The sequence below is a fragment of the Hyla sarda genome, chromosome 11, assembly GCF_029499605.1.
Source record: "Hyla sarda isolate aHylSar1 chromosome 11, aHylSar1.hap1, whole genome shotgun sequence".
NCBI classification, from domain to species: Eukaryota; Metazoa; Chordata; class Amphibia; order Anura; family Hylidae; genus Hyla; species Hyla sarda.
Window position 1 is genome coordinate 12,441,233 of NC_079199.1, and position 22,495 is coordinate 12,463,727.

General features: G+C 42.5%; 2 protein-coding genes across 3 annotated transcripts in view; one reads left to right on the forward strand and one right to left on the reverse strand.

Moving 5' to 3' along the window:
- The window catches only part of RCOR1 (REST corepressor 1), a 53,001-nt gene extending 35,961 nt beyond the window's left edge, over positions 1–17,040 (reverse strand). The window contains exons 1-2 of one of the 2 annotated variants that reach the window (XM_056545381.1): positions 16,466–17,040; positions 16,303–16,362 (exon numbers count right to left, since the gene is read on the reverse strand). In XM_056545381.1, coding sequence (XP_056401356.1) covers positions 16,303–16,362; positions 16,466–16,625 — 220 coding nt within the window. In that variant the 5' untranslated portion in view covers positions 16,626–17,040. The remainder of the gene's footprint in view (positions 1–16,302; positions 16,363–16,465) is intronic. The other variant, XM_056545380.1, reaches the window with a different exon arrangement.
- A 57-nt stretch (positions 17,041–17,097) lies between these two features.
- Positions 17,098–22,495, forward strand: part of ANKRD9 (ankyrin repeat domain 9) — a 111,781-nt gene continuing 106,383 nt past the window's right edge. The window contains exons 1-2 of the mRNA XM_056545388.1: positions 17,098–17,114; positions 18,273–18,369. The gene's annotated coding sequence lies outside the window, so the exon portion shown is untranslated. The remainder of the gene's footprint in view (positions 17,115–18,272; positions 18,370–22,495) is intronic.

Below are 22,495 nucleotides of genomic sequence, written 5' to 3' on the forward strand. Positions count from 1 at the left end.
ACTCCTTTTTTAACCATAACTGTAATGCATTTGACTGAGCAAATGGCGATAAGATAATGATACAAAGTCGCTGACAGCGGAGTCCTACAGTATCCAGACCGCCGACACCCAACTAAGATTAGATACTTATGGTTACTAACAAATGAATCAGATTAATGATACCAACTTGTTTATAGTCTGCAGCAGAGGAAAAGTAACCAGCACACAGCGTTTCCCAACCAGTGTGCCTCCAGCAGTTGCAAGATTTTTGCAACAGCTGGAGGCACACTGGTTGGGAAATAGAGATGAGCGAACTTACAGTAAATTCGATTTGTCACAAACTTCTCTGCTCGGCAGTTGATGACTTATCCTGCGTAAATCAGTTCAGCTTTCCGGTGCTCCGGTGGGCTGGAAAAGGTGGATACATTCCTAGGAGACTCTTTCCTAGGACTGTATCCACCTTTTCCAGCCTACGGGAGCACCTGAAAGCTGAACTAATTTATGCAGGAAAAGTCATCAACTGCTGAGCCGAGAAGTTCGTGACGAATCGAATTTACTGTAAGTTCGCTCATCTCTATTGGGAAACACTATAAAGGGAATTTTTCCTTTTTTATTTTACCTGTAGCTCATGCTGGGAGTTGTAGTTTTGCAACAGCTGGATACTGGGGCACACACCGAGCTAAAACATCAAAAAAAATAAAAAAAAATAAAATAAAAATCGATCAAAGGTTACCAGGCATGCTGGGAGTTGTAGTTTTGAAGGAGTAGAAAGCCACATGTTCGGGGACACGAGGGAGATTTATCAAAACCTTTCCAGAGAAAAAGTTGCTGAAATGCCAATAGCAACCAATCAGATCGCTTCTTTCATTTTTTAGAAATGAAAGAAGCAATCTGATTGGTTGCTATGGGCAACTCGGCAACTTTTCCTCTTGACAGGTTTTGATAAATCTCCCCCCAGTGTCTCCCAATCAGGGTGCCTCCTGCTGTTGCAAAACTACAACTCCCAGCATGCCCGGACAGCCTCTGGCTGTCCAGGCATGCTGGAAGTTGTAGTTTTGCAACAGCTGGAGGCACCCTGATTGGGGATCACTGCACCAACCTACGCATTAGAGACCAGGACACTAGTTAAAACACTTTGGGGGTCCGTATATTAGTATATTCAGTATAGGAGGGGGGGGGGGGTGAATACACTAATATTTGCACAAGAGGAGAACACTACACAAGCTCTGATAAATGAAAGCAGTGATCTGATTGGTTGCTATAGGACAAGTTTTGATAAATCTCCCCCACAGATCCAAAACCAACATATCAGACAAAGGTCGTCAGGGCATGCTGGGAGTTGTAGTTTTGCAACAGCTCGTGAGCCACAGCTTGGGCGATCACAGATCGAATGCATCAAAAGATCAGACCCAGGTTGTTCAGGAATGCTGGGAGTTGTAGTTATTCAACACAACACTACAACAGTATTTTTCCCAACCAGTGTTCCTCTGCTTGTTGCAAAACTACAACTCCCAGCATGCCCGGACAGCCAACGGCTGTCCGGGCATGCTGGGAGTTGTAGTTTTGCAACAGCTGGAGACACACTGGTGGGGAAACCTTGTCAGCATGCTTTCAGTTTCTTTTTTTTTAGTTGATTGCATTATACAATTGTTCTACCACTAGGGGGTCATCAACCACATGGAGCAGCAGCGGCTACGGGAAAATCTGAGAACATTTGCAGTTATTCTAAAAATAAAGCTAGACCCATATAGGATTAATAAATATAGACAGAACTGTCCGCAGGATTCAGAGAACATAGGTTAAAAAGGGGTTATCCAAATGCTTTATTGAAAAATAAATAAAAAAAATTCAAAATAAAACTGTGCCACACTTGTCCTCAGGTTGTGTGTGGTATTGCACCTCAGTCCAATTGAAGTGAATGGAGCAGAGTTGCAATACCACACACAACCTGAGGAGGACAGTAGTGGTGCGGTTCATTAGCTGCTCTGTTATTCTAATGCTGGATAACCCCTTTATTGTCCTCTTGACGGCTGAGCATCTGCGCTGACAAAGGGACAAGGGGCAGGATTTTTTACTTCCTGTCTCCTATAGCAAAGAGGAGCAGGGAGGAGGGGGGGGGGGTAGATTAAGGTCAGTCTACCGTGCAAATACTGGAGGAACGGAGAATAGGGAATGTGGTTTTCAATATGCCAGGTGCTTTATTACTGCATATTGATATGTTATTGCCAGACACCTGTCAGCAGATAAGGTGGCCAAACACTTTTTAATAGTTAATGAATTCTTCATATACATGCATGCTCCATTTTGATGAGCGTGCATGTGTTTTCTATGGGGAAAGGGAAGTAAACTGCTGACAGACTTCTCAAGAAACCTGTCACTAGAGAACAAAGGATCAGGCCTATTTAGTTTGAACAAGCGCCGAGCGAATATCTAGATACATAAGCGGAGATTAATAAAAAAATAAAAAAAAACTGGTGCAGTTGCCCATAGCAACCAGATTACTTTCATTTTTCACAGGCCTCTAAAACTGAAAGGGATCTGATTGGTTGCTATGGGCAACAGCACCACTCTTCTACACAGGTTTTGATAAATCCCCCCCCCCCCCCCATACACACTAGATGGTCTGCAACTTATAAATATCCTGCACTTGGAGAACTACAACTCCCAGCATGCTTACATCCTCTAGATCAGTGTTTGTAAGGCTGTCCGGGTAAGGCTGTCCGGGCATGCAGTTTTGAAACAGCAGGAGACACACTAGTTGGGGGGGGAAACTCTGCTCTCAATTAATGGTCTCCAACAAGTAACAAACCACAACTCCCAGCATGTTTAACATACACAACTGAACGCTGGGTAAATATCTCATACACATTAGACCAAATCGTATTCAACCTAAGCTGTTGCAAAAACTACAACTCCCAGCATGCTCCGACAGCTATTGCAAAAGCATGGCTAGAACCGCAGCCCTAGATCTGCGACAAAGAGTAGGGCATGGATGAGAGGTGGGTAATGGAGGCAACCCCAAGGAAAAATTGCTGGATTTCCTCCCCCTCTATTATTTATATTTTAGTATTACTTTCAGCAGGCCACAGATGTCACCAATTCGGCAATTTGATCAAAGCAAAAAATTAAAAAAAATAAATAAATAAATAAATGTTTTATTATAATAATTTTAATATTAAAGTTATTATAATTATTACTGTAGTATATTTTATATTTAATATTATAATAAAATAATAATTATTAGTATTTATGTTTTATTGTATTAATAATAATAATCATAAATAATAAGAATAAAAAATAATTTATTATTAGTAATATTTTATCATCATTCTCTTGTATTTTGATGTTTTTATATGTATTATGCTTATTATTAATGATGATACTAACAATAATAAATAATAGCAAATCCAGGTATGATAGATTAAGCATCATAGAAGGCGCTCGACTGTATCTGCTTTCAAACTCCCATTGCTGAGCAGTAAAATACAGCACTATGCACAGATACCGCAACCAAGGATTCTGCCGATGCAGCGCTTTCTTTCTTTCAATCCTTTCTATGCTTTTCCCAGTATAAACTCTTATATAAATGCATCGTGCATAGGCAGAAGGTACAGAAAATAGATGTCAGTGATCCATTTATTGAAGAGAACTGCAGAAAAAGCTGCAGACACAATAAGACTTTTCAGAGCTCACGGTGACTATGGAGTCACCAGGATATATTTGTGGGTGTTGAAAGCCGCGTGGGAACGTTACGCATTACGACGCAGGGTTCAGCTACGCGCCACCGGTGTTTGCACAATCCTGAAGGTTGTCTGCCGTCTGAAGACCTTTCTGCGCTGAGGAAACGATGTGTAACGTTCCTGCTTAAAGTCACAGACTAGGACGCTATGGCTGTACATCTGCGAAAGGGCCTTACAGCAACAGAACAGGCGGTAGAAAAACACGTGGGGGGAATTTATTAACTGGCGTACATCGGAAGAATTGCACGTGCAGTGAGTTTTTATTTTGCGCATCCAATGTTTGCACAGGCTTCCAGGGGCCATAGCCAACAAATGCACTGGATAGTGCACTTCATTTCTCCGTTGCGCAAAAGATTTTGCCTGAATTAGGGCTGAATGAGTTTGGGGAAATGTCATATTGCGATTGCAATCTTACCCAATTTTAAGTTCCATTCTCTCGATTTCATGTATAAACCCCACACACCCCAATTTTAGTTCAATATCTGTGCTTAAAGGGGTACTTTTTTTTATTCAACTGGTGCCAGAAAGTTAAACAGATTTGTAAATCTTTACTCTTCCAGTACTTTTTAGCAGCAGTATGCTACAGAGGAAATTCTTTTCCTTTCTGACCACAGTGCTCTCTGCTGACACCTCTGTCCATGTCAGGAACTGTCCAGAGCAGGAGAGGTTTGCTATGGGGATTTTCTCCTGCTCTGGACAGATCCTGAGACTGGCATCAGGTGTCAGCAGAGAGCACTGTGGACAAGACAAAAAAAGAATTTCCTCTTCTCATACAGACGCTAAAAAGTACTGGAAGGATTAAGATTTTTTTAATAGAAGAAATTTACAAATCTGTTTACCTTTCTGGCACCTGTTTATTTAAATAAAATATATATATGTTTTCCACCGGAGTAACCCTTTAAACTACAAGCCCAAGCATGCCTTATTGTTTACTACAACCCCCATAGCTATGCTTGAACTACAAGAACTAGCATGCTCTAGTAAGGGCCTGCGAAAGCCTAGGAGAGGCTACTTTAAAAGTACAACTACACCTATCATGCAGTACATCCCTTATTTAGGTGTTGTATATATATGTACTACAGCCCTCAGAATGCTCTAGAAAGGATCTGTGACCACATAAAGAGGTACTCCGGTTGAAAACTTTTTTTATTTTTTTTTTAAATGAACTGGTGCCAGAAAGTTAAACAGATTTGTAAATTACTTCTATAAAAAAGAAAAAAAAAAGAATAAATCAATCTTAATCCTTTCAGTATTTTTTAGCAGCTGTATGCTACAGAGGAAAATATTTTTTTAATTTATTTTTTGTGTTGTCCACAGTGCTCTCTGCCGACACCTGATGCCCGTATCAGGAACTGTCCAGAGCAGGAGAAAATCCCCATAGCAAACCTATGCTGCTCTAGACAGTTCCTGACACGGACAGAGGGGTCAGCAGAGAGCACTGTGGACAACACAAAATAGAAATTCAAAAAGTAAATAATTTCCTCTGTAGCATACAGCTGCTACAAAGTACTAAAAGGATTAAGATTTTTTTTTAAAGAAGTAATTTACAAATCTGTTTAACTTTCTGGCACCAGTTCATAAAAAAATAAAATAAAAATAAAAAAAAGTTTTCTACTGGAGTTCCCCTTTAAATGGGCACTTTTAGATGCAAAAACTTTTTATATGTTGTTACTGATGAAAATTAAAGACCTTTTTGTAATATGGTTATTTACTCCTTAAGGGTACGTTCCCACGCGGCGTATTTTGCTGCATATTTGGTGCTGCGTATTTTCTTACCCATTGACTTCAACAGAGAAAATAAAATACGCCGCAGCAAATACGCAGCAAATACGCAGCAAATACGCAGCAAATACGCAGCAAATACGCCGTGTGGGAATGTACCCTTAATGAAGTAAAAAGCTGGAGGCACCCTGGTTAGAAAACGCTGGGCTAGAGCGAGTACCATATACTTGTTCACTATATAAGTTGAGAAACATTGATCTATGGCAGTGTTTCCCAACCAGGGTGCCTCAAGGTGTTGAAAAACTACAACTCCCAGCATGCCCGGACAGCCAAAGGCTGTCCGGGCATGCTGGGAGTTGTAGTTTTGCAACACCTGGAGGCACCCTGGTTGGGAAACACTGCCCTATGGCATTGTTACACACTGCAGCAGAGATACACGTGCCTCTTTGGAACCTACAGGTTCGTGGTGCATGAATAAAATGCAAAATGCATAAACGACAGTAAAGAACTACATATAAATATTGCAAAAAAAAAGCAGTGGGAGAGAATGGCATGACTGGGAGGAATGTATTGTAGTATATCAAAGCAAATGAATAAGTATAAAAAATAAAAAAAAGGTATTTGTATATGTGCAATATATGGAAATGCTTCGAGTTTCTCCATTATAGACACAAGGCCTGGACTTTCAGTTCAGACCTCTGGACTTACAGCCGGGCTGTTTGCATACGTTCACACTGCAGTATTTAGTAAAAAAAAAAAAAAATACAAAATTAAATAAAACATGTCAAAAAATGCACGGTTTTGCTAGAGCACTCCCAGCTTCGACTGGCTTTAATGGGAGCTGGAAGGAGGGAAACGTGTGGAAACGTAGTGAGATTCAGGGCCGACCTCCAGCTGCCAGCGGCACAGAAAGAGCAGTGGTGCAGCTCTTCACTCGGGCGTGTCTTTTGCTCTTGCATACACTTTTTTTGTGGCTTTTTTTTAGCTTTAAAAATAAATAAATAAATAAATAAATAGATAGCTTTTTTTTGGTGCTTCATGATGCAGTCTTGTATCTTCCAACCCAAAAGGTGTATTTGATGACTTTTTTTTTCTTTTTGTGAGTTTTTCTCAGTTGCACTTTTATCATTGCAGGTCATTGATTCTTTGATCAAGCAACTCAAGGATCACTAGGACGGGACATGGCGCTCAGTGAGGACCGCGTGCTGCAGTAGGCACGCGCTCCATTCATTTCTACGGGAGTGCCGAAAAGACCAGAGTACAGCTCTCAGGCATCATCAGGCTCTCATAGAAATGAACGGAGCGCATGCCATCTATGACACTCACTCCTCACCGAGTGCACCGGGGTCCCATCCTGGAGTTTGCTGGGCGGCCGCAGCAGTTGGATGCCCCGCGATTAAAGGGGTTATCCAGGAAAATAATATTTTATATATCAACTGGCTCCAGAAAGTTAAACAGATTTGTTAATTACTTCTATTAAAAAATCTTAGTCCTTTCAGTACTTATGAGCTTCTGAAGTTAAGGTTGTTCTTTTCTGTCTTAGTTCTCTCTGATGACACCTGTCTCGGGAAACGCCCAGTTTAGAAGCAAATCCCCATAGCAAACCTCTTCTAAACTGGGCGTTTCCCGAGACAGGTGTCATCAGAGAGCACTTAGACAGAAAAGAACAACCTTAACTTCAGAAGCTCATAAGTACTGAAAGGATTAAGATTTTTTAATAGAAGTCATTTACAAATCTGTTTAACTTTCTGGAGCTAGTTGATATATATAAAAAAAGTTTTTTTTCCTGGAATACCCCTTTAACTACTTTTTCCCTATCCTGTGGGGAGGGATAAAGTCATTTTTTGCTGGCGTTCTCCATTAAAAGGGGTACTCCAGTGTAAAAAAAATAAAAAATAAAAAATAAAATAAAAATCAACTGGTGCCAGAAAGTTTTGTAAATTACTTCTATTAAAAAATCCTAATCCTTTCCGGTACTTATTAGCTGCTGAATACTACAGAGGAAATTCTTTTCTTTTTGGAACACAGAGCTCTCTGCTGACATCATGAGCACAGTGCTCTCTGCTGACATCTCTGTCCATTTTAGGAACTGTCCAGAGCAGCATATGTTTGCTATGGGAATTTACTCCTACTCTGGACATTTCCTAAAATGGACAGAGATGTCAGCAGAGAGCTCTGTGTTCCAAAAAGAAAAGAATTTCCTCTGTAGTATTCAGCAGCTAATAAGTAATGGAAGGATTAAGATTTTTTTTTCAAAGCAGTAATTTACAAAATCTGTTTAACTTTCTGGCACCAGTTGATTAAAAAATAAATAAAGTTTTTTACCGGAGTACCCCTTTAAAGGGGTATTCCAGGCAAAAACTTTTTTTGTATACTACAACTGGCTCTGGAAAGTTAAACAGATTTGTGAATTACTTTGATTAAAAAATCTTAATCCTTGCAATAGTTATTAGCTTCTGAAGTTGAGTTGCTGTTTTCTGTCTAACTGCTTTCTGATGACTCACGTCCCAGGAGCTGTGCAGTTCCTATGGGGATATTCTCCCATCATGCACAGCTCCTGGGACGTGACATCATCATTAAGCAGTTAGACAGAAAACTTTAGAAGCTAATAACTATTGAAAGGATTAAGATTTTTTTAATCAAAGTAATTTACAAATCTGTTTATTATATATATATATATATATATATATATATATATATATATATATATATATTATATATATATATAAAGTTTTTGCCTGGAATACCCCTTTAAGTTTAAGGAAGAATGACGCGCCCCCCTTTATTAAACTTAAAGGAGAATGCAAACAAAAATGATCATAGCTACAGTACTTTTTTTTACATTGCAATGGAAAGTTTTATGCAGAACCTGACTGTAAACATGTCTATTATTAACATTACCCATTGAAATCAATGAGATTTTTTTCCTTTTTGGAAAAGCACATACGGTAACTTTAAAGCTATGTTCGCACAGCAGAATTTCTGCATGGACTTCTGCAGTAAATTCCTCAGAAATTAAAAGCCCATTCACTTCAATGAAATTCCTGCAGCAGAAATTCTGCGTGAATGGGACAACAGAATCTCATTAAAGTGTATTGGCTATAAACTCATGCAGAATTATGGGGAATTCCATGCAAAAAACTCTGGTGTATAAACATAGCCTAAGCCCTAAAAATGCCCAATATCTGTTACCAGGGCAGAAAAGAAACATAAAAAAATAAATAAAATAAAAATAGAATACAATAGATTTAAGAAAAAAATTATGGATATATCACAGTTCAGGAAATTCCAATAAATTCAATAGATAAATTAATTAAATCCTCCCCCTACCCCCCCCCCCCCCCCCCCCCGGTGTTGCAAAATGCCAGAAGTCATTATCTAAGTGTATACATTTATGTCTACAGGTGGAGATACAGGTCAGAAAGACCAGAATAAACCAATTACGCTATTATGACTATGTTCACAAAAACCTCACAATCCAGTTTCTCAGCCCAGCCCTCCCATCACGCAGCTCCAAATTGGAAACCAGAGATGAGCGAACTTACAGTAAATTCGATTCGTCACGAACTTCTCGGCTCGGCAGTTGATGACTTATCCTGCATAAATTAGTTCAGCTTTCAGGTGCTCCCGTGGGCTGGAAAAGGTGGATACAGTCCTAGGAGACTCTTTCCTAGGACTGTATCCACCTTTTCCAGCCCACCGGAGCACCTGAAAGCTGAACTAATTTATGCAGGAAAAGCCATCAACTGCCGAGCCGAGAAGTTTGCGACGAATCAAATTTACTGTAAGTTCGCTCATCTCTATTGGAAACCACGCCGGATTACTGGATGTCAGATTAATGGTATTCCTTACCAATTCAATAAGGCTTGGTTTGTTTGTTTTTTTTTTCCTCCTGCGGCTTAAAAACCCATATCCCAGAAGAATTATAGGATCGTATCTCTGCAACGAGCACCACATCCCCGTATACAGGAGCGAGGCCGTGCCTGGTACTGCAGCTCCGGTCCTGTTCACTTTAATAGAGGGTGAGCTGCAGTACCAAGCACAGTCGCCCGTACGGATGAGAGACGCAGAACTACAGCACCACAGTTACTTCCTTCTAAATAAAAGTAGGCTGTCCGGGCATGCTGGGAGTTGTAGTTTTGCTGGTGGTCCACAGTTTGGAAACCACTGGGTGAGTTAATGGTTGATATGTGGTCTCCGAACTGTAGACCACCAGCTGTTGCAAAACTACAACTCCCAGCATGCCCGGACAGCCGTTGGCTGTCCGGGCATGCTGGGAGTTGTAGTTTTGCAACAGCTGGAGAGTTGCCTGAAGTAGATGACATGGATTAAAAATAACAGGAAACTCAATACACAATGCAGCAAGAAAGTTAAAAGGAGTTTCCTTGCCATCGATATCCCTGTAATCCCTATATACAGCACCATAAATATAATTCTACAAAAGGAAGGAGGACACAATGCCATATAGCTTATAGTGAGCAGCAGCAAGGGGGGGGGGGGGGGGTGTTGTACAAAGAAGGGGATAAGTGCTAAAGTTATTCACCACCATGACAGCAGACCCCCCCCCCCCCCCCCCTTCTCCTTCCCCAGCTCACGTTCACCATATTGTAAAGCAGGCGGGTGAGTAGTGTCACAGCTCATAAGAAATACAATGCAGGAGTGTCTTTTGCTGCGAACAAGTGATTGAATCTGTCTTGGCCCAGGCACCCACCATTTGCATAGCTTAAAAAAAATACAAATAAAAAAAAAAAAAAGAGAGAGAGAGCGCGCGCGTCTCGCTCAGCAAAAGGGGAGGGCGTGCAATATGTGCAGGCATGAAATGAAAGTGCCCAAATTGGAAGAAGGGAATCAAAATATATATTTTAATAAAAAAATATATTTTTTTATAATATACTGTATATTAAAAAAAATATATATATATATATATTTTTTTTTTTTATAAAGAAAAAAAATATATATCTATAAATATGTTTTTTTTAATAACAAAATTATATTTATATATATATATATATATATATATATATATATATATACATACATTTTTTTTTTTTAATAATATTATAGTTATTCATTATTATAAATTATATATATATGCGTGTATGTACACTCTCCAGCCAGCCTTCAAAGGGTTAATGCGGTCTGATGACAACGCAATGAGCAGCGGGGGTCGGGTGATATGACATGTGTCTATTAGTCAGTGCAGGCAGAGTCGCAGATACTGCACCTTCCAGCAAACTCAACACCCTACATCATCGACAAAAGGTGCGAGACGGTGAACGCACGGCCAACTCCGATACACCGCATCAACAAAAAATATAGAAAAACACTGCACAATCCAGCAGGCCCACTCAATAAGACTGTACAACCAAAGGGATAATACAATAGAACATACACAAGCCTTCCCAGCTATACTACTACAATATTATGCCCCCCCCCCCCCCCACCACCACTAAGCGTGGATACTAATAGGACACATAATAGAAAGAATAAAGTCTGGGCCAGACCATAACTTCTGCCAACATTGTGGCCTGTACTCTGGCACCGCGCCGCTCTCGTTCGCTCCCAGCCCCTAAGCTGCAGTGGTCAGCGACTTAGGAGATCCGCCGAAAAGTCACACGCTACGGAAAACTGATGCCATAGAAAGAAACGGAGCGCCAAAAGATGTTTCCACAGGGTACTGCATTATTCTTATCACGTGGCTGGTATTGCACGGCACTAACTCCTAAACCGTACACATTGCAGAGGACAGACCACACGGATACACTTCACAGGGCAGGTCTAAGCATGCTGGGAAAGGCAACAGCTGTCCGGGCATGCTGGGAGTTGTAGTTTTGCAACAGCTGGAGGTCCACAGTTTGGTGTCTATTGCATTAGACCATGCCCAACACTATCCAGGTGTGTTAGTTTTGTGTTTCCCAACCAGGGTGCCTCCAGCTGTTGCAAAACTACAACTCCCAGCATGCTGGAAGATGTAGTTTTGCAACAGCTGGAGTTCTGCAGTTTGGAGGCCACTGCCCCATATGATTTTACAGCAATATAAAAACCTTAAGATACCTTATACATTATAACAGGAATACACTGAACCTAAAGATTCCTTATGCATTATAACAGGAGTGCACCCGACCTATAGATTCCACAACAGGAGTGCTCTGAACCTATAGATCCCTATATAATATAAAAGGAGTGCTCTCTACCTATAGATCCTATATAGTATAACAGGAGTGCACTGAACTTATAGATCTCTATATAGTATAACAGGAGTGCACTGACCCTATAGATTCCTATATAGTATAACAGGAGTGCTCCGAACCTATAGATCTCTATATAGTATAACAGGAGTGCTCCGAACCTATAGATCTCTATATAGTATAACAGGAGTGCACTGACCCTATAGATCCCTATATAGTATAACAGGAGTGCTCCGAACCTATAGATCTCTATATAGTATAACAGGAGTGCACTGACCCTATAGATCCCTATATAGTATAACAGGAGTGCACTGAACTTATAGATCCTATATAGTATAACAGGAGTGCACTGAACCTATAGATCCTATATAGTATAACGGGAATGCACTGACCCTATAGATCCCTTTATAGTATAACAGGAGTGCACTGACCCTATAGATCCCTATATAGTATAACAGGAGTGCACTGACCCTATAGATCCCTATATAGTATAACAGGAGTGCACTGACCCTATAGATCCCTATATAGTATAACAGGAGTGCATTGACCCTATAGATCCCTATATAGTATAACAGGAGTGCTCTGACCCTATAGATCCCTATATAGTATAACAGGAGTGCTCTGACCCTATAGATCCCTATATAGTATAACAGGAGTGCACTGACCCTATAGATCCCTATATAGTATAACAGGAGTGCTCTGACCCTATAGATCCCTATATAGTATAACAGGAGTGCTCTGACCCTATAGATCCCTATATAGTATAACAGGAGTGCACTGACCCTATAGATCCCTATATAGTATAACAGGAGTGCACTGACCCTATAGATCCCTATATAGTATAACAGGAGTGCACTGACCCTATAGATCCCTTTATAGTATAACTGGAGTGCTCTGACCCTATAGATCCCTATATAGTATAACAGGAGTGCACTGACCCTATAGATCCCTATATAGTATAACAGGAGTGCACTGACCCTATAGATCCCTATATAGTATAACAGGAGTGCACTGACCCTATAGATCCCTTTATAGTATAACTGGAGTGCTCTGACCCTATAGATCCCTATATAGTATAACAGGAGTGCACTGACCCTATAGATCCCTATATAGTATAACAGGATTGCACTGACCCTATAGATCCCTTTATAGTATAACAGGAGTGCTCTCTACCTATAGATTCCTTATACATTATTAACAGAGGCGATGTCTTCTTTGGAGGAGAAACTATCGGCCCCTGAGGCACCCGGACTGACAGACAATCTCCGCACCCCTCCAAACCACAGCTACAATTACGACTGGCGGCAATGACGTAACATCACTGGCGTGTGAACGGCTATGTCAGTTCGCAGGCTCGGCATTTTGGGAAAGCTGGGTGTGCACTTATATTTCTTTGCAAAAATTTAATTGTATATACAAAACAAATGTAAAAAATAAAAAAATATAAAAACATTGCAACAAACCTAAACACTGATCAAACTAGAAGAGGACGATCTGGTCTTTTCAATGTTAATGCCTCCCCTCCCCCCTTTCGATACTTCTCACCCCTGCTGTGATGCCCTCGGTTCGTCTTGCACAAGTCTGGTGGTGGATTTGCCAGATATTCTCTATCTTACAACAGAAGGGGGAAGTTGATTTTTTTTCTCTATTTTTTTTCTCTTATTCAATTGTAAATATACAAGTAAAGATGGATATGGGAGGGATTTTGATCATTTATTTTTATTTTTTTCCCGGGATCGCACCCCCTGCTGTGCGTTTATGGAATTACACAAGATAACAGACAGCTGCAGCGTGGCAGGCAGCAAGTGCTGGAGAGTTTGAGGCTACCACCCAGGACTGTCTCAGGGACTTGTGCTCTTTTGTATCAGAATTACGGTACTTGTGTTAACTGCAACAATGTTTTAGTAATTGATACAAACCAATACAAAGTATACAAAATAAAGCCAAATTATTGGTAAAAAGAAGGGACTACACCTTATATTAGGGCTCTTTTAGGACGGCACAGAATAGGTCACGACATCATGTCCTGGCGCCCTCTTTACCCAAAAAAAATGGGTGTTGTAGTTTTGCAACAACTGGAGGCACCCTGGTTGGGAAACACTGGCCTAACATGTGGCTCTGCAGCTGTCGGGCATGCTGGGAGTTTTAGTTTTGCAACAACTGGAGGCAACCTGGTTGGGAAACACTGGCCCAACATGTGGTTCTGCAGCAGTTGCAAAACTACAACTCCCAGCATGCCCGACAGCTGCAGAGCCACATGTTAGGCCAGTGTTTCCCAACCAGGGTGCCTCCAGTCATGGCAAACTACAACTCCCAGCATGCCCGGACAGCCGTTGGCTGTCCGGGCATGCTGGGAGTTGTAGTTTTGCAACAGCTGGAGGCACCCTGGTTGGGAAACACTGGGTTAAGCAAATCTATATAAAAACAATGCAATATGATGTTGCAGAACTATAACTCCCAGCATGCCCTGACTTCTAAAGGCTGTAAAAAAATAAAAAACGACATTGATGTATTGCTTTGCTAGACCTGTTCCTGATTGAATACAAAACAGGACTCCACTGCAAGACCTATTGGGGCTTGTCACTCAGCTTTTCCAGGCTCCTGAAATGCAAATGTGTCTACTTGTGTAGTGATCTCTCATATGCTCCACCCTAACCAAGCATATTCAAGGCTTAGAAATCTCAAAAAGTCAAGTGATATCCCTCTACCCAAGTTATAAAAGCTATCATACCAGCTACCACCCAACTTTCCCAGAAATCGATTAAACAAAGAAAAAAAAAAAAAAGAAAAAAGGACAGGCGACAATAGGTAATCTGGAAAAGCTGGGTGACTACCTGTTCTTCCTTTTGAAGTTATGTAACTCAGTCTAGAAAACAAGGAGACGACCAGACCTAAGCCTAATAGCGACATGGGAGAGAACAGGTAGTCACCCAGCTTTTCCAAACTCCTGAGTACAGGTGGAGGAGTCTGGACACTCATGAGTCGAGTCAGGGAAAGCTGGGTTCAATTGCCTTATAACTACAAAACTCGGGAGACTGGGAGAGATGGGAGCTAAATGGTCTTCAGCAGTCCGGAAAGTTGGGTGACTGTTTTCCACCTTGCAGTTATAACACTCCGGACACCAGAAAAGCTAAGCTACTGTTTCCCTTCTTGCAGTTATAATGCTCAGGAGACTAGGAAAGATGGATGACCACTTGATGTCCACCTTATAGCTGATGTTCAGGAGTCTGGGAAAGCTGGGTGCCTACCTGTTCTAAACCCAATACTGGTATCATACTCAAAGTCTGGAATAACATTGACTAACTGATCACTCCCCTACATATATGACTCTCGGGAAATTGGAAAAGCTGGATGCCCCCCTGTTCTACCCGGCCATAGGTATATGGTTGAGGGATTAAGTATCCTACCTGATGTTATTCTTATCGCTATGACAATGAGGAGACTAGAAAAGATGCTGATGATCAGGAGCCTGGTAAAGCCAAGTACCTACAGTCTCCCCCTTATAGGTATGAAGGTCAGAGGTTTGGGAAATTAATGGACTATCCCATCTCTATCTTGTATCTATGACCATCAGGAACCTGGGAAGGCTAGGTGCTCACCAGATCTCTGTTATATGTTGGACTATCAGGAGTCTGGCAAAGCTGGGTGCCTACTTAATCTTTTCCTTGTATCTTGGGCTATCAGAAGCCTAGGAAAGCTGGGTGACTACCTGACCTTCCCCTTTTATAGGTGCAAAGCCTGGGAGTGTGCAAAAGCTGAGCAACTACCTGATAGTAAGAAGACTGTGTGCCCACCTGATATTTTTTCATATCTTGTACTAATCTGGAGTCTGGTAAAGCTGGGTGACCACCTAATCACTACCTTGTATCCAGGACTATCGAAAGGCCAGGAAAGCTGGGTGACTTCCTGATTTAGCCCTTCTATAGGAATAAAGCCTGGGATAAGTGAGCCACTATACCTGCTGGTCAGGAGGCTGGGAAAGCTGGGTACCCATGTCATCTCTCTTGTATATAGGAGTATAGGAAAGCTGGGTATCAAGTATTTTGGGCTATCAGGTGTCTGGGTGCCCACCTTAACGAGATCTCCATTGCAGCTGCTGCTCAGGAGCCTAGGAAAGCTGCAATACCTACCCGACTTCCTACTACAGTACTGCTTCCCAGCCAGTGTGCCTCCAGTTGTTGCAAAAACTACAACTCCCAGCATGCCCAGACAGCCGAAGGCTGTCTGGGCATGCTGGAAGTTGTAGTTTTTGCAACAGCTGGAGGCACACTGGCTGGGAAACATTGGACTAGACATGCAAGGAGTTGTAGATTATCTAAACCAGTGTTTCCCAACCAGGGTGCCTCCAGCTGTTGCAAAACTACAACTCCCAGCATGCCCAGACAGCAGTTCTGCTTCCTCCACAACACAGACAGTACCCAGGTCTGGCCAGCAGGGGCCCCCACTCCCTCCTTCCCGGAGACCGCACGCGTTTCCCGCAACACTCCATGTGAACAGTCCGCTAAAAGGAGGCAATGAAAAGTTGATTTCGTTCGATATGTCCCCACACCGCAGCCATCGCGATACTCCTCCTCCCCCCCCCCCCCTCTCACAGCGCCCCCTAGAGCACAGCACTAAGCAAACAATAAGGAGAGTTTGAGGCTATCACCGGTGTATATAGCCTTATCACTTACCCTGGTCATAGTCCGGCACCACCGCCTGGTACTGGCTGCCCACTCTCATGCCACCGCCCCCTGTAATAGAGAAGATAGGACGAGTCAGCCGGGCAGGGCGGGAGAGTTCGAGGCTACCACCACCGCTCCGAGGCTACCACCGCTCCGAGGCTACCACACTCACCGTGCTCATCGTCGCTGGACGAGGTCGAGCTGCTGCCTTCCTCCCACGAGTTGCTGCCATTGCCGTTCGGAGCCGTCAAACTTTTGCTGCTGGCAGCGTTATTCCTGCCCCTCCTTTTGCCCGACCCCTCTGCCCCCTTCTCTATCATGGCTGCGGGCATTTAGAGTAGTGCTCCTCCGGAGGTGAAAAAAAATAAAAATAAAAAAAATATATATATATGGATAACGCAGTAGGCACCAAGTGTGAACAATGACTTAAAACCGCGGCTGCGATAGTGATCCCTCAGACTGAATACCGATGAGAAGTCGCAGCCGCCGCCTGACGAGTCCCCCACAAAACAAGCGACAACTTTCCCGTCACATCGCCGCCCGCACTACAGCCGCACACACTCTGCCTCACAGCCACAGCGGCTGAGGAGGGGGGGGAGAACCTAACCCGCTGCTCCTGCTCTTCCCGCCTTTCCCGCTTTCCTATTGGACGCTTGGGAAATTTTGGACGCGGCTCTCGCTTCTTATTGGCCGGGGCTGTTGTCTGTCACCGAAGCCGGCGCTTCCGTTTGCATCGCGTTTGGTTGAGGCGCGCAGCTCTCTCTCTCTCTTCTCTTGTACGTGGGTTTGGGGTTTGCAATCTCTACGCCCCTTGATATCAGGTTCTTTATATATTTTTTTTTATTGTGAGGGAAGGTTTTTTTTTTAAATTATTTTTAGGTAAAATAATAAGAAAATGGGAACACAGCTGAATGAAACTCAGTGGGAAACCTGAAGGGAAGGAGGCGAGGAGCCTCAAGCAGGCGGAGGAGACACTTTGAAAGGGAATACAAAGAATTAGAAGTGGAGGGGACTATTTTTTTGCCTACTGAGGCGGAAGGATACTCAGGGGAGACTTCTTTTTTATCCTCTGTAATATCAATGAATAGGGGAGAGTGATGGATGATGGGGTTGCAGGGAGGAGGGGGGAGAAGTTTTGAAGATAATTTGGGGATAGCTTCTTATTTTAGCCCCAAACATTGCACTAGGCAGGGCTGGGGACAGACACTTGCAACTTGTGGAATGAGCAGATTTCTTTCAGCAGAATCTCCTCCATCTGGGAAGGAAATATGTTGAATGTATTTAAAATGTGCAAAATAATAATAATTTAAAAAATGTTGTTTCTAATATTTTACATCAATTCAACATAATAGAGCCTAGGGGTGACAATGGTTGCAATAGGTAAAGGTCAGCGCAGGAAGAAATGTTATCTTCCTAAGATGTTCTGCAGCTGCTATTCACTGTCCATCAAATTGCATTTGCATCTAACTTGCAAGGAAATCTATAGTGACTGCAATACTACAACTCCCAGCATGCCCTGACAACCTGGGTCTGATAGCTTGATGTTATAGATCAGTGTTTTCCAACCAATGTGCCCCCAGCTGTTGCAAAACTACAACTCCCAGCATGCACGGACAGCCAGCGGCTGTCCGGGCATGCTGGGAGTTGAAGTTTTGCAACAGCTGGAGGCACCCTGCTCGGAAAACACTGTTATAGGTCAGTGTTCCCATCCTAGCTCTTGCAAAACTACAACTCCCAGCATGCCCTGACCACCAGGATCTGATAGGTTGATATTATAGATCAGTGTTTCCCAACCAGTGTGCCTCCAGCTGTTGCAAAACTACAACTCCTAGCATGCCCTCTTGTGTACCTACAACTCCCAGCATGAGCTGACAACCTGAGTCTTATACTTTGATATTATCGATCAGTGTTTCCCAACCCATGTGCCTCCAGCTGTTGTAAAATCTCTCTCTTTTTCTCTCTCTCTCTTGTATCTTCAGAAGCCTGGGAAAGCTGGGTGCCTCCTAATCTCTTCCTTATATCCTGGGCTATCAGAAGCCAAGGAAAGCTGGGTGACTACCCGATCTCCTTTTATAGGTATGAAGCCTGGAATAACTGAGCGACTACCTGATAATAAGGAGGCTAGGAAAGCTGGCTGCCCACAACATCTATCTTGTATCTAGGACTATCAGGAGTCCTGGAAAGCTGGGTGCCCACCTGATCTCTCTTTTGTATCTTGGGCTATCAGGAGTCTGGGTTCCCACCTGATTTACCCATTGCAGCTCAGGAGCATAGGAAAGCTAAGTATCTACCTTCCCGTCCCCTACAGCAGTTTTTTTCGAACCCGAGTCCCTCCAGCTGTTGCAAAACTACAACTCCCAGCATGCCCAGACAGTCAAAGGCTGTCCGGGCTTGCTGGGAGTTATAGTTTTGCAATAGCTGAAGGCACTGGTCGAAAAACACTGTTATAGGTCAGTGTTCTCTGACATGTGGCTTCCTAGGTCTTGAAAAACTACAATTCCCAGCATGCCCTGACAACCTGCGTCTGTATTCCCCACTCTCCAGCTGTTGCAAAACTACAACTACAGCCGAATGCCTTTAAGGAATGCTGGGGGTTGTACTTTTACTACAGCTGGAGAGCGACTAGTTAGAAAACCCTTCTCTAAGACATCAAAAGGCTCAGCCCACAGGTTGTCTGGGCATGCTGGGAGTTGTAGTTCTGCACATGCTAAAGAGCCACAGGGTGAGGATTGCCGCCATTGTGCCTTTATCTATCTATCTATCTTCTTTAGCTATAATAATTTTCAGACATTTAATTCCTGGGAAAGCTGGGTGGCAAACAGATGGCTGCTCTATCTGCAGTATTGCCCTGAATGAATGTAAAGTTGGGAGACCACTCCTGTAAGCAAGGACATGACTTGGGGGAAGGGCAGAATATTTTTTCCAGGGTATTTAGATACCAGGACTATTGTGACAACTAAATCTTTGCCTCGGGTGAAGGAAAGGATAGTGACCCCCCTGGATTGGCCACCACTCTGCCATTAAATCAATAGATGCTGCAGAACATCTTTAGGGGCCTATGGAAAACTCAAGGACCTCTATCAAATACAAGTTTTATTCTTGGGAAGTGTTTTTCCAAGCAATGGGTGTCCAGCTGTTGCAAAACTACAACTCCCAGCATGCCCGGACAGCCTTTGGCTGTCCGGGCATGCTGGGAGTTGTAGTTTTGCTGGGAGTTTTAGTTTTGACATAATTGGAAATGCTCATTAGTTTAGGTGGAACATTGTTAAAAGACAATGGGGTCAATAGAAGCTGCAGAACATCTTTGATGAGCTGAGGGGGACCCAAAGACTTATCAAAACCTGTAAAAATTGTACAGTTGCCCATAGCAACCAGTCAGATGGCTTCTTTCATTTAAAAAAAAAAGGCCTCTGAAAAATGAAAGAAACAATATGATTGGTTGCTATGGGCAACCGCTTCACTCTTCCTGTGCACAGGTATTAACAAATCTCCCTAACTGGGAATGTTTCTCAAATTTAGGAGGAATTTCCTTCAAGGACACTACTATAGGCTCCATAGTAGCTGCAGAACATCTTTAGGGAGATGAGGGGGGCATGTAGGTGGAAACTTTCTTCAAGAACCCTGTAATAGGGTCAGTAAAAGCTGCAGAATGTCTTTTAGGGGATGGGGGACCTAATCATTATTAAAATGATCCTGCACTAGGGTCAATAGAAGCTGCAGAACAGCTTTAAGGAGCTAGGGGTGACTTGACTTACAGTTATTGGAAGGATCCTGCAATTAGGTCAGTCGAAGCTGCAGAACATCTTTAAGGAGCTAGGGGTGACTTGACTTACAGTTATTGGAAGGATCCTGCAATAAGGTCAGTCGAAGCTGCAGAACATCTTTAAGGAGCTGAGGGTGACTCGACGTACAGTTATTGAAAGGATTCGGCAGTAGGGCCCGCAGAATCTGCAGAACATCTTTAAGGAACTGAGGGTGACTTAAGGGCTTTGGAAGGATCCTGCATTATGGTCAGTAGAAGCTGCAGAACATCTTTAAGGAGCTAGGGGTGACTCAAAGACTTGTAGTTACTGGAAGGATCCTTCAGTAGGATCAATAGAAGACTCAGAACATCTTTAGGAGCTGAGGGTGACTCAATGACTTGTACTTATAAAAAGGATCCTGAAATAAGGTCAATAGAAGCTGCAGAACATCTTTAGGAGCATATGGAAAACTCAAAGACCTCTACTAACTACAAGTTTTATTTTAGGGAAGTGTTTTTTCAAGCAATGTGCCTCCAGCTGTTGCAAAACTACAACGGGCATGCTGGGAGTTGTAGTTTTGCTGGGAGTTGTAGTTTTGACATAATTGGAAATGCTCATTAGTTTAGGTGGAACATTGTTAAAAGACAATGGGGCAATAGAAGCTGCAGAACATCTTTGATAAGCTGAGGGGGACCCAAAGACCTCAAAAAACCTGTAAAAATGGTACAGTTGCTTATAGCAACCAATCAGATGGCTTCTTTCATTTTAAAAATAAAGGCCTCTGAAAAATGAAAGAAACAATATGATTGGTTGCTATGGGCAACCGCTTCACTCTTCCTGTGCACAGGTATTAACAAATCTCCCTAACTGGGAATGTTTCTCAAATGTAGGAGGAATTTCCTTCAAGGACACTACTATAGGCTCCATAGTAGCTGCGGAACATCTTTAGGGAGATGAGGGGGGCATGTAGGTGGAAACTTCCTTCAAGAACCCTGTAATGGGGTCAGTAAAAGCTGCAGAATGTCTTTTAGGGGATGGGGGACCTAATAGTTATTAAAAGGATCCTTCACCAGGGTCAATAGAAGCTGCAGAACAGCTTTAAGGAGCTAGGGGTGACTTGACTTACAGTTATTGGAAGGATCCTGCAATAAGGTCAGTCGAAGCTGCAGAACATCTTTAAGGAGCTGAGGGTGATTCGACTTACAGTTATTGAAAAGATCCGGCAGTAGGGCCCGTAGAATCTGCAGAACATCTTTTAAGGGGTACTCTGGTGGAAAACTTTTTTTTTTTAAGTCAACTAGTGCCAGAAAGTTAAACAGATGTGCAAATTACTTCTATTAAAAAATCTTAATCCTTCTAGTACTTATCAGCTGCTGAATACTACAGAGGAAATTCTTTTCGTTTTGGAACACAGTGTTCTCTGCTGACATCATGACCACAGTGCTCTCTGCTGACATCTCTGTCCATTTTAGGAACTGTCTAGAGTAGAATAACATCCCCATAGCAAACATATGCTGCTCTGGACAGTTCCTAAAATGGACAGAGGTGTAAGCAGAGAGCACTGTGGTTGTGATTTCAGCAGAGAACTCTGTGTTCCAAAAAGAAAAAAATTTCCTCTGTAGTATTCAGCAGCTAATAAGTACTGGAAGGATTAAGATTTTTTAATAGAAGTAATTTACAAATCTGTTTAACTTTCTGGTACCAGTTGATTTAAAAAATAAAAATAAAAAAGTTTTCCACCGGAGTACCCCTTTAAGGAACTGAGGGTGAGTTAAGGGCTTTGGAAGGATCCTGCATTATGGTCAGTAGAAGCTGCAGAACATCTTTAAGGAGCTGACTCAAAGACTTGTAGTTAATGGAAGGATCCTGCAATAGGATCAATAGAAGACGCAGAACATCTTTAGGAGCTGAGGGTGACTCAATGACTTGTACTTATAAAAAGGATCCTGAAATAAGGTCAATAGAAGCTGCAGAACATATTTAGGAGCTAAGGGTGACTCAAGGACTTAGTTATGGGAAGGATCTTGCAATAGGCTCAATAGAAGCTGCAGAACATCTTTAGGAGCTAAGGGTAACTCAAGGACTTACAGTTATGGGAAGGATCTTGCAATAGGCTCAATAGAAGCTGCAGAACATCTTTAGGAGCTAAGGGTGACTCAAGGACTTAGTTATGGGAAGGATCTTGCAATAGGCTCAATAGAAGCTGCAGAACATCTTTAGGAGCTAAGGGTAACTCAAGGACTTACAGTTATGGGAAGGATCTTGCAATAGGCTCAATAAAAGCTGCAGAACATCTTGGGATGCCAAGGGTGACCCCTGTTTGTTATCTTTTAAGTGTGTGATCTAGTTCCTGGAGCCCATGCCCTAATGATGATTGAGATCTCAGCCACCTAAGATGTTCTGCAGCTTCTGATGACTTTCCAGGACCCTTACAGCTTATTCGTCCTGCAGCGATGACC